The sequence below is a fragment of the Gymnodraco acuticeps genome, unplaced genomic scaffold (assembly GCF_902827175.1).
Source record: "Gymnodraco acuticeps unplaced genomic scaffold, fGymAcu1.1, whole genome shotgun sequence".
In the NCBI taxonomy this organism is placed as follows: domain Eukaryota; kingdom Metazoa; phylum Chordata; class Actinopteri; order Perciformes; family Bathydraconidae; genus Gymnodraco; species Gymnodraco acuticeps.
Window position 1 is genome coordinate 212,586 of NW_022990055.1, and position 12,920 is coordinate 225,505.

General features: G+C 39.0%; 1 protein-coding gene across 1 annotated transcript; it reads right to left on the reverse strand.

Moving 5' to 3' along the window:
- Window positions 1–6,176: 6,176 nt before the first annotated feature.
- LOC117545960 (calcium-activated potassium channel subunit beta-2-like) lies at window positions 6,177–12,678 on the reverse strand. Its single transcript, XM_034216011.1, has 4 exons — window positions 12,574–12,678; window positions 11,820–11,981; window positions 6,571–6,766; window positions 6,177–6,461 (listed from the first exon to the last, which is right to left on the reverse strand). Exons 1-4 carry the CDS (start codon window positions 12,618–12,620, stop codon window positions 6,177–6,179), a joined length of 690 nt encoding a protein of 229 aa, XP_034071902.1. The 5' UTR covers window positions 12,621–12,678.
- Window positions 12,679–12,920: the final 242 nt, after the last annotated feature.

Genomic DNA, 12,920 nt, shown 5'->3' on the forward strand with positions numbered 1-12,920 from the left:
GTGGGGCAAAAAAGTATTTAGTCAGCCACCAATTGTGCAAGTTCTCCCACTTAAAAATATGAGAGAGGCCTATAATTTTCATCCTAGGTATACCTCAACTATGAGAGACAGAATGAGAAAAAAAAATCCAGAAAATCACATTGTCTGATTTTTAAAGAATTTATTTGCAAATTATGGTGGAAAATAAGTATTTGGTCAATAACAAAAGTTCATCTCAATACTTTGTTATATACCCTTTGTTGGCAATGACAGAGGTCAAACGTTTTCTGTAAGTCTTCACAAGGTTTTCACACACTGTTGCTGGTATTTTGGCCCATTCATCTCCATTGAGATCTGGAGACTGGCTAGGCCACTCCAGGACCTTGAAATGCTTCTTACGAAGCCACTCCTTCGTTGCCCGGGCAGTGTGTTTGGGATCATTGTCATGCTGAAAAACCCAGCTACGTTTCATCTTCAATGCCCTTGCTGATGGAAGGAGGTTGTCACTCAAAATCTCACGATACATGGCCCCATTCATTCTTTCCTTTACACGGATCAGTCATCCTGGTCCCTTTGCAGAAAAAAAGCCCCAAAGCATGATGTTTCCACCCCCATGTTTCACAGTAGGTATGGTGTTCTTTGGATGCAACTCAGCATTCTTTCTCCTCCAAACACGTCTAGTTGAGTTTTTACCAAAAAGTTCTATTTTGGTTTCATCTGACCATATGACATTCTCCCAATCCTCTTCTGGATCATCTATGCTCTCTAGCAAACTTCAGACGGGCCTGGACATGTACTGGCTTAAGCAGGGGGACACGTCTGGGCACTGCAGGATTTGAGTCCTTGGCGGCGTAGTGTGTTACTGATGGTAGCCTTTGTTACTTTGGTCCCAGCTCTCTGCAGGTCATTGACTAGGTCCCCCCGTGTGGTTCTGGGATTTTTGCTCACCGTTCTTGTGATCATTTTGACCCCACTGGGTGAGATCTTGCTTGGAGCCCCAGATCGAGGGAGATTATCAGTGGTCTTGTATGTCTTCCATTTTCTAATAATTGCTCCCACAGTTGATTTCTTCACACCAAGCTGCTTACCTATTGCAGATTCAGTCTTCCCAGCCTGGTGCAGGTCTACAATTTTGTTTCTGGTGTCCTTTGACAGCTCTTTGGTCTTGGCCATAGTGGAGTTTGGAGTGTGACTGTTTGAGGTTGTGGACAGGTATCTTTTATACTGATAACGAGTTCACACAAGTGCCATTAATACAGTTAACGAGTGGAGGACAGAGGAGGTTCTTAAAGAAGAAGTTACAGGTCTGTGAGAGCCAGAAATCTTGTTTGTTTGTAGGTGACCAAATACTTATTTTACCGAGGAATTTACCAATTAATTAATTCAAAATCCTACAATGTGATTTCCTGGATTCTTTCCCCCCATTCTGTCTCTCATAGTTGAGGTGTACCTAGGATGAAAATTACAGGTCTCTCATCTTTTTAAGTGGGAGAACTTGCACAATTGGTGGCTGGCTAAATACTTTTTTGCCCCACACTGTATGTATTTTTTATCTGCATTATTTTATCCCACTTTATGCTTTGCTCTTGCTGCTTGTTTTACACTGATTTTATATCTTATTTCTTACTGATGTAAAGCACTTTGAACTGCAATCCCCTGTATGAAAGGTGCTATACAAATAAAGTGATTATTATTCAGATGGATGTTTCTGCCCCCCTGTTCATTCTCCTATTATCCTCCTCAATCTGCCTAGAAGTATTTTAATGTTGTAGCTGTTACTATAACCAATACTAATGCTAGGGCTGCAACTGACAGTTATGTAGGCACATTGTTATTGTTTCTTATCGCTGTGTGATTAAAAGAACACAAATAGCAGGATAGGCAATGCAAAACTTTATTTCGTACCTTCATACACACATAACACACCATTAGAATGAGCTTTTATCAACGATGATAACCTGTCAACATGACAGGAAAATCCACATGACATTAATACAGAGCGGGCAGAACCCAAATCTAGCTCCAGTGCCGCACGAAACAAGTTTTCGATGGACGAGAGTGAAAATGGAACGCACACGCTATTTGTTGTTTGTTTATATCACGGTCTGTTCTTCTTCTCTGTTTTCCGGTTGTTGCCTCTTTTGAATGACGAATACACACTACCGCCGCCTGCTGGTAAGGAGAGTTATTGCCACTTATGCACTGAAGTCTTTGCGGTGTGTTCCCGTGCGACACATGGCCAAGACGCAGGAGGACACGGCGACTCAACAGCCGGCGTCGGCGAGTCTCTCTGGTGACTGCTTGGTGAGTCAGGGCCTTAATAACGGGGAAATAGTTACCCTGCCTGCACTAAACAATCACAATATTTTTTGTTAATTATTGAGCTTCTGCAATTATGTAATTGTTGCACCAAGCCTCACCTCCATCCTGCTAGTTTTGGTGCTAAGCTCATTGGATACAGCTCCATATTTGATTGATGGATACTAGAGGGGTAGACTATACATCTTATTATCCAACCCAGTCTCACGGCATTTCGTGTTCACCAACACGATTTTTAATCTATTGATTCGTGTTCACCAACACGATTTGCCCCTTTTTTTCGTGCGGCACAGCACGTTTTTAAAAGCAATGTATTTCTACTGCCTGCAGCACGTCTTTTTCTCCGGTCGGGTCGAGGAAGACCGGAAGCTGTGTTGTTCATAAAAACATGTTCTTACTCAATATCAAGCCACAGTTATTGCTTTTATTTGAAATCGTATAATTTCGGACTTTTGTTGCCGTCTATGAGGAAAATAAATGGGGCTCAGAGCCTCAGGATACTGAAATCTGTATTTTTCAAATCTTTTTTTCCTTCTAATTTGTTATTCTTTTCAAAATAACACACTGTTATTTACTCACCAATAACACACAATTATCCTTGCTTTTATTTATTGGTTTAATTCCATAATCTCTGGCTTTTTTGGCGTCCGTCAGGAACTGAATTTCAAAATAAAAATAACCGGAAACAGACGTAGGCATTTCGAGCGATTACCCAAGATCCTCAGCTATGGTTTTAAGCTCGCTTATTGGATGTTTTAGCTGCAATGCATGCTGGGATTTGGTGTTTATATGATATGAAATCCAGAAAACATTTTAAAAGAATAAAATAATACTTAATTCCGAGCACTCTTGCTTTTCTCTTTGAAAGTCATCACATAAAGGCATTGTAATACACGGTTCGGCTGCATTACATATTACAGATCTGCCGTAGTTCTTTATTTATAGAGCCCTGATGAGAAGACCTTTGGAAAAACTGAGAAAATGCCGCCGAAATTGAATACTTGACGTGGATCATAAATATATTCAACAATTAAACAACATCTTCAATTTCTCTTCACACAATACGTCTCCTTGCAGTATCAACACTAATTCGGCTGACTTTTACATTTGATCTAATTCACAGATAGGTTATATTTACACCATAACGGTGCACAGCTGATATAAAAGGACTGTAGTTTTTAAAGATATTACTGATTTTCTTTGAATGTAAGAATGTAAATACTGAGTCTGAAATAGTATAGCAATATGCTGTAAAATTATGTGAAAGCATGCATAAAACTACACATCTTCAGATGTTGTACGAAAACATAAGTGTCCTACACTAATAATACAAAGTTATTATGGCTGTGTGTACCTTGTGTACCTAGTGGTTAAAGCACGTTATTGAATTCTTGTGTTTTATTTGATTAAAAAAATATTAAGAGTACATACTTTCATAGGAGGAAAGTATAAATATAGAATATAAAAAATCAAGAAGATACTACAATAAAATAGTTTAGTGCAGAATGTACAAAGATATTAATAGGAGGAGGTGCAAAACAGAAAAACGAATTAACCTTTATTTAAACATTAAATAACAGATTAAGGTCTTCTTTTAAATAAGAAAAAAACTTTGGGGGTATCTATCTACAGATAAATATTAAGTCTGACAAAGTACTTAACGTCTAATATATTGCTTTCCTTCAATGTTAACTATGTTGAAGCACTTATTTTAACTGATATTATACATATGAATTATACTCTTATGTATGTAGATAGAATAAGAAATGTGCAGAATATGACAGTTTAATGGTGGAGGTACACACATATTGATAGATGTCTTGTAATGCACTGTTGAGGAACCTGTGACCCAAGTGTTTCATTCATTGCATAACTACACCGTAGTTGTGTATATGATATGTCAATAAACCTTTGAAAATCTTGAAAGGGATGTGCAAAATAGCCATAATATACAGTCTTTAATTAACTATTAGTAGAGAATAATGAGTAATGAATATACTTTATTACTCGTTTCCATTCATGTCAATTGCAGATACATGTTTAGTCTTCTCAAGCACCAACTATCAAATATCTCTCCTGATTGTTGGCACTTGACAATCACCTTACCTGAATTTTACTCAGGTGTAACTAAAGTCTGATTTAAGGGTTGTTTATATTTCACATAATTAATCAGAATCTGCAAAGTAACTCAAATAAATGCAGTGGAGTAAAAATACCAGGTTAACCTCTGAATTGTAGTGGAGTAGAATTACAAAGTAACAATGAGCTGTCATGTGGGTATTAATGCTGTGCATTATGGACACAAGCGATTTTCACCCCATTTATTAATTATATGTTTTACATTTGATAACACCAATGTGTTTAATACTTGCAACTTCTAATTGTGGGAAAAACGAAAACGTTCAGTAGAGACGTCCCATAGAACATTTTGCGAAACACAATAGCCAGCATGTGTAGTTCTGGGGGGACGTTCGATTCCAGTTTTGGATAGTCTGGCGTGGTTTCGTTCCATTTCATACAGCTGTTTGACGCTCTGCGTAACCTTACGGGGACTGTAGTCCTAAACGATAGCTGGGGATTATGGGTAATGTAGTGTCTTCGGCCATCCTAAACTCAGAAATGTTGACAATCGCAATGATGCTCGAAATGTCCCTTATAGGCCTACGTCTGTTTCTGGTTATTTTTATGTTGAAATTCAGTTCCTGACGGATGCCAAAAAAGCCCGATATTATGGAATTAAACCAATAAATAAAAGCAAGGATAATTGTGTGTTATTGGTTAGTAAATAACAGTGTGTTATTTTGAAAAGAATAACGAATTAGAAGGAAACAAATATTTAAAAATACAGATTTCCGTATTCTGAGGCTCTGAGCCCCATTTATTTTCCTCACAGACGGCAACAAAAGTCCGAAATTATACGATTTAAAATAAAAGCAATAATTGTGGCTTGATATTGAGTAAGAACATGTTTTTATGAACCACACAGCTTCCGGTCTTCCACGACCCGACCGGAGAAAAAGACGTGCTGCAGGCAGTAGAAATACATTGCTTTTAAAATCGTGCTGTGCAACACGAAAAAAAGGGGCAAATCGTCTTGGTGAACACAAATCAATAGATTAAAAATCGTGTTGGTGAACACGAAATGCTGTGAGACTGGGTTGTATTATCTCTTCCAAGGAAGCAAATAAGTGTATTTATGCTGAACTATCAATTATAAAATAACTACTAAAAGAAATACATAAATATACAATTATAGTTGTAAAAGTGTTACCTGAGCTTCAAGGCAGTAGGTCTACCTAGTGTCAAATTGCTAACCAGTATCAGTTAATCTTTAAATGTTGATTTCGACTCCACCTAACAAAAAATGTTATCTAGTAGATTGCGTTCACACCGGAATAAGTCCCTGAGGGAGGATTATGCAAATGAAGCCGCTGACGTCACTTCTTCTTCTGCTTTGCGTTTACTGGCAGGCCACAAACAACTTCACGGCGTATACTGCCACCCGAAGTCCCAGGTAAAGCGCCGACACCTCCTCATCACTCCACCGTTCCCACGTTTTATTTTGTTTTGCCATAAGTTAGTCTCTCTCCGTTGGTGCGCTGGGCTAATGCTAATAATGCTAATGCGAGCAAATAAAATGGCGGCTTCACAAAACCTTTCTGAGTTTTACGGGGCGTGGTTTGCAGTTCGCCCAGCCAATCAGAAATTGGAACCTTTTCTTCCCCAGGAAAGTACCACCTCTCTAGCAGGGACTGAAAAGGGTTGAAAAAGTCTTCAAGATCTTTTTTTTTTGGTGTGAACGCAAAATCCCAGGAACTATCGGAACTATTCCTGGGAAAAGTACTCCGGTGTGAAAGCGCCTATTGTATTCCAATCCTTCACCTCTTAATGCGGCTTGTTCGCTCACACATGATGGACAGGGACTGGGTCAGCTTCACCATAGCTATGATGATGGTTCCCCCAATCAAGGTGAAGGTAGGCCAGAACAGGGAGTGTAAGACTGTGACCAAACTATAGATCTGCATCAGGATGGCACTGTCCATTCTGTCCGTAGGGTCCACGAAACACTGGACTGTGTGCTGAGACTTGAGACGCTCAGAAATGTTCTGAATCATTGCATGTAAGGCTGCATAGTCCTTTTGGCACTTTGGGATGAAGAAGCACTGAAGAAGAGAAACAATATTATATGTGTGTATCTGTAGAGCTGGCTGACATGCTGTAGTCCAGGTGTTAGTAACATTATAAGTGTTTGTGGCATTTTACAGTCCAGACCTCTGGGTTGCTTTCCTGCGCCGCCTCGTTGTGCAACAGTCGTACCACTTTTCCCGAGGAGTTGAGGCTCACATAGACCTGGAGGCAGGGGTAACGGGAACGCCTCCAGCACTCCGTTCCACAGCTGTATGAACAGTTTACATCACACACGATGCTGGAGTTCACAATGGTGCAGCTAGTCTCGTTGATCCACACGCTGTATAAATAGAGAAATTAATTACATTCACTCATGTATCCTACTCAAGTACTCTACATATATGTATTTGACTTATTTACTCATTTAATGCAACTTTCCTCCACTACATGTCATACATTTTACTCCACTATATTCATTTTAACAGTTACTATATACAAATACATGATATGCTCATACAGTATAATGCAGTACAGTGCTATTAATTCAAACAGTATTTAAAGTGTCTACATTTTGTCCACATTGCTCCAATACTAAAATGCTCTTACATGTAAAAAAAAAAGCATCTAAAGTAATAGAATACTGGGAAAATATCCATTCTGCATAACAATGCTTTTAATTGAGGTACATTTAACTGTTAATACTTTTCTAATTTCACTCTTTACTAGGGATGGGTATCGTTTGAAATGTATCGATTCCGGTTCTGCTTATCGATTCCGGTTCTTATCGATTCCCCGTTTCGATTCCAAAATTGTAAAAGAAAGAGGTCAAAGTTTAGATAACAAATATATCTTTATTGTTTAAGCTTTAACTGACATTTTTTACAAATAAAAAATATACATACAATACAAATGTATGCCGTTCTGTGATTCTCCAGAACACACAGATGGCCAGTCTGCCCTTACCCTGTATTCCACCAGGTCACCGCGGCGCAGACGAACCCGGTGGAATACAGGGTCTACCGCGTTTAGGAACCGTCAAGCAGAACCAAAATTGTGTATTTTGTATGGGTACCCGGTACTCGGCTTTTTCTTATCGGTTCTCATCTGGAACCGAGTTTCGGTTCCCAGCCTTACTCTTTACTGACTTTTACTTGTAATGGAGCCTTTTAAGACCATAGCATATTTAAGCAATAGCTCACTTCAGGCCGTGATATATGCTCATTATATCACAGCTAAGGGGCGTGGTTCGGCCCGACGCGAAGCGGAGCTCACTTCCCCTGAAGTGAGCTATTGCTTTTATAAAACGGTTACCGAGTGTGTCAATATGAAAGAAAAATACACACTCTAATTTAAATAGTTTTTATTAGTAAATAATGATGTTCAAAATAAAATAGTCCCTCCGTTGCCTTCTGCACGAAACAGTGTGAGGTGGTTGCTATAAAACAACACTAACAGCTAGCGAACATATTAGACAGAGAGCGTTGATCCATTATTTGGCTATTTATTTACATTCATTTGTATATTGCCGTTTATTACACTGAGTAAGTGCATTGAACAAATCAATGACTGGATGTGTCAGAACTTTCTCCAATTAAACAAAGATAAAACTGAGGTAATGGTTTTTGGAGCCAAGGCAGAACGTATCAAAGTTAGCGCTGAGCTTCAGTGTGCAATGTTCAAAACAACAGATAAAGCCAGAAATCTAGGTGTAGTCATGGACTCTGACCTGAGTTTCAACAGTCACATTAAAACAGTTACTAAATCAGCCTACTATCACCTAAAGAATATATCTAGGATTAAAAGACTAATGTCACAGCAGGATTTGGAAAAACTTGTCCATGCTTTTATCTTCAGTAGACTCGACTACTGCAATGGTGTCTTCACAGGTCTCACTAAAAAATCTATTAGAAAGCTGCAGCTGATTCGGAACGCTGCTGCTCGAGTCCTCACTAACACTAAGAAAGTGGATCACATCACTCCTGTTCTGAAGTCTTTACACTGGCTTCCTGTGTGTCAAAGAATAGATTTCAAAATACTGCTGCTGGTTTATAAAGCACTGAATGGTTTAGGCCCAAAATACATTTCTGACCTCCTGCTAAATTATGAACCATCCAGATCCTCAGGTCTTCAGGGACTAGGTCAGCTTTCTGTCCCCAGAGTCAGAACTAAACATGGAGAAGCAGCGTTCAGTATTATTATGCTCCAAATATCTGGAACAAACTCCCAGAAACCTGCAGGTCCGCTGCAACTCTGGACTACTTTTAAATCCAGGCTGAAGACTTTTATTTTTGTCGCTGCTTTTAATTGAACTATTCATATCTTAGACTGCACTGTAACTTTTATCCATGTACTTTTTTCTTTTAATGTTTAATTGACTGCCATGTATTTTTTTCTTTTAATGTTTATTTTATTAGCTTTTCTTTTTTAATGACTGATTTAAATGCCATTTTTCTTAATCTCTTTCATTTTTTGTAAAGCACTTTGAATTGCCTTGTGTTGAAAAGTGCTATATACATAAACTTGCCCTTGCTTTGCCTTGCCTATTGTGCACCCATCTGAAAACCTGTCCAGCATCAGTAGAATGGCTTACGTGGTTACTTGTATAGGATTGAGGTTGTTCTAATCCTAGGCGGTTGCTTGGCGTGGTGAGAATATTGCTTCCACTTTCTTCACCAGTCCCCGAGATTCAGCTTCCCAGTAGCTCTGGAGCGAGCTTCGCACCTGTGGCCACTAACGGTCATAATTTCCTCTGCTTTCAAGACCCGCATCAGAAAGCTTTTGAATGGTGGTACTTTTTCCAGTTGGTCTACTGCTCTTCACGCAGCTCTGCATGTCGTCGTTTAGGTGCTTTTTTTCTGGAGATAGGCACTCCTCAATCCACTCCCTCCATAGGTAAGGCCACCCCCGGAGGTCGTAGTTAACCTTAAATGTTTCCATTTTGAGCTTTGAGAGTTAGTAGTTTCGTAATGGACGTAATGTAACAGCTGTCACGGTTGTAGCTTTTCTCGAGACGCAGACGGGCATACATGACTTGTGAAACGTAACTCCAATTCTACCCGTGATATACGCTCATTATATCATGGCTAAGAACCAATCAGATTGCCTTGATTTGACTTGTCCGTTTTATAATTAGTTTTACTCAAGTAAATGATCTGAGTACTTCTTCCATCACTGCTGCAAACCCACTTTGAATGGTTTGAGTGGTTTGAAGGAGACAAAATGCAGGTTTAGCCATTAGTGATTTTTTCAAAGTGTATTATTATTTGTTTACTGTACACCCCATACTGTGGTAATTCGTCAACTCTCCTGCCAATTGTCACATGGGTGTGCTTTAAGGTATTTAATCCACCTTTTGTTTGCCGGGCTCTGTGTGGATAGACAAGAGGGTGAATTGGTCCCCATACTATTGTAGACAAATGGTCCTTGCTGTAAATGTTTGTTATTTGCTTTATTAAATTGTATGGAACACAAACTTCAGTAAGGACGTGCTCATTGGGAACACATTCGGATACAGAAAAACCAACTTAGCCTCTCTGCGACTTAATTCAATGCTGTGAGTGTTGTCCGCCTCATGGTGGTAGTTAGTCCAGGGCATAGGTTGAATAGTAAAATAAATAATGCCCATTTTTTTTTTTTATGTATCAAAAATCCCAGTATGTAAATGGCTCTTTTTTACAGTGTAATTAATATGATGTGTACTGTAGGCATGTCTGAGTTCCCACGCTAGACATTGTTGGTTCTAAAAAACATTCTGAGAATGTTACCATTCATTGTTCTAGGAATGGTTTCATCGAGAAGTTTTATTTTGGTTCCGAGAATGTACTTCTGAAAGGTAGGATAACGTTTTCTAAAAACATTCTAAAATGTTTTGGTGATAACATTGTTCGAAACATTATACCCCAAGGTTTTTTGTTGTTCATGCACATATCCTCTATGGTCATATGGATCGAATAACACTTAGAAAACCAAAGACAGACATTTAGAAGAATGGCCCGACTATCACTTGCCCGTACCCTGAAACCCCTGTTAGTGGGTTAGTTTGCCCCCCCCGCCCCCCCCCTGCCCCAGTCAAATTCCAAAGTTAAAAGCTATCAAAATCATCCTAATGACCACAGTGGTCAGTCCACTTACCCCAGGAATTTTTAGTTGAACAATTACAGGAATATTATGTCTTTATGTTCTAATAATGTAAACATATTTTAGTAAATTGTTACCACAGAAACATTTGCATACTTTTTTAAACAAACCATGGTTATCCTTCTCTAAAATAATAAACATTCTGGCAACATAACAACATCTAAATTGCAGCTGAAAATGTTTTAAGAACAGTAAGGGCATAATGTTCTAAACCAGGCTTGAATTTCGTCATTTTAGGGCAAGGCCATTTGGCCTTCCCGTTAACATTTTTTTTCAAGGGCACAAAGGCCACATGACAGGGCACAAAGGCCGTTTGGGTTAAATTACGCTGGTCAATCAACATGACTGAAAAGTGTAGCACTAACGTCAACACCAGTCCGTTTTACAAATGGCTGAATAGCAATAGTGTTTCTTTACGTATACGTTAAGTTCAGCCATAAACCAACATAAGTCAGTCATGTATTATATCAAAACCGCTTAGCAAAAAAATACTAGATTCAAAGGTGACAGCTATCTGCTAGCTTGTAGAAGCAACACTAGATGTAGACCCCTTGAAGGGAAGACGTTAGCGCTATCCAAACTAGCTAGCTATCGCTAGTTTTCATGACAAAATGTAACGAGTCAACTTTAAATAGGCTAATACAATGGTAATTACCTATCAATAGTACTTTCTATAAACACGTAAATGTTAAGTCCTTTCAAATACTACCACATACTCAGTTAAATCATATCAAAACAGCTTGGTCCGCTTGCTTACCTGTGCTTGTCTTGCTCCCCGCGGCTGAGGAGGAGGCTGTCGGGCCCCTACAGGCATTTCTGACGGAACAATCACAGCAGAGTAATCGCTCTGATCCACAGGGCACAGGCATCGCCCGGGACTATCCTACTGCGCGCACTAATATGACTTTACAAGCGGTTGTTTACACTGGAACTTTTGACAGGGGCACCAAGGCCACTTTGGCCGTGAATTGCATTTTTTTTCACAGGGCAATCACGGCCAAAGTGCGGGGCAACGACGGCCATGGCCGTCGTGGCCGTCGTGAAATTCCCACCCTGGTTCTAACAATGTTATCAAAAACATTTGAAGAAGGTTATCACCAAACATTTTAAGAATGTTTTTAGAGAACGTTCGGGGAACCAAACAAAAACTTCCCGCTGAAAACCTTCCTAGAACAATGACTGTAACATTCTCAGAATGTTTTTAGAACCAAACATTTCTAGCTGGGAAGTGACCTCGGTCCTCGTTTCGTTTTTACCGGTCAGTGTAGGAGCGCAGTATGGTGATTCCCAGGACGAAGTACATCATGACAGAGAAGAGCACCATGCTGAGGCCCAGCAGCATGGCCCTGTCCTCTCCCGCCCTCAGAGCCGTCACCGGCTTCCTCTTGTCCAGGATGTCATATTCACGATGGATGATTCTGAAAAAAAGTGTATTCTGTATTTATTTTTAGAAGACAACATTGGATGTTTCAGTTTTTACTGCTGAGGGTCTTTAAACATTAACTGACAGCTCAAAACTCAAACTGATGTTCCAATGCCCTACTTACATACCAGCTGGAAGTTCAATAATTTACAGTGCACACAACTAAATTATCCCTGGCACTTTAACATCAACAGAAATTGTCATTTACTTGTATATGTGTTATTATTATTGTGATATTTCAGCAACTTTTATCCCTTACAGTCCAATCCAAATCGAGTTCAACTGCTTTCAAATATTTCGTTTGTAAATATTAGGTCAGCTAATAAATGCTAAAATAAAAACTGAAAATGTACATCCAGAACATACTGTACTCTCAAAATCTAAATTCAATAACACTTAAAAGACAATTCACCTACTTCAAGTTATTCAGCCTAAATATATACTCCAATGGCAAACAAGTCACATTTTTTTTGTTTGTTGTAAATGTTCATTCATTTGCATATTCAATTTCTTTAAAAGAATGTACAGTAGCGTCTACAAATGTTGGAATTAACATAAAAACAAACCAAGCAAGCAGTGTTTGATACCTGCGGTCACTTCTTCCATCTGCTTTACTTCCTGCAAACAGAAACATCCTTTCAGAGGATTGTGGGAACTGTAGTCCGCCGCTGCTGCCAGAGGAGCTGACCCAACTGCAAAATACAAGAGACAGTTATTAAAGAAAACCTACAGACCTTTCCTGGATTATTTTATCTTTTACTTAGTGAAAGTAGCAATAACCTAATGTAGTAATACTCTTGAAAGACTCAGAACTAGAATATTTGCCTCAAATTTGTACTTGTAAGTATTAGTTGAGCACTTGTACTTTTCCACTAAATGAGATTCAACATGGTCTGATGAACTGATTAGATAAAAAAATAATGATCTTTAAAAT

What these genes read in the sequence shown, in the direction of transcription:
- LOC117545960 (XM_034216011.1), bottom strand. Translation starts at nt 12,620, where the DNA reads ATGTTTCTGTTTGCAGGAAGTAAAGCAGATGGAAGAAGTGACCGCAG. An exon ending in GATGGAAGAAGTGACCGCAG is followed by an intron (nt 11,982 to 12,573) that starts GTATCAAACACT and finishes ACTTTTTTTCAG; the next exon opens with AATCATCCATCGTGAATATG. An exon ending in CTGCGCTCCTACACTGACCG is followed by an intron (nt 6,767 to 11,819) that starts GTAAAAACGAAA and finishes CTATTTATACAG; the next exon opens with CGTGTGGATCAACGAGACTA.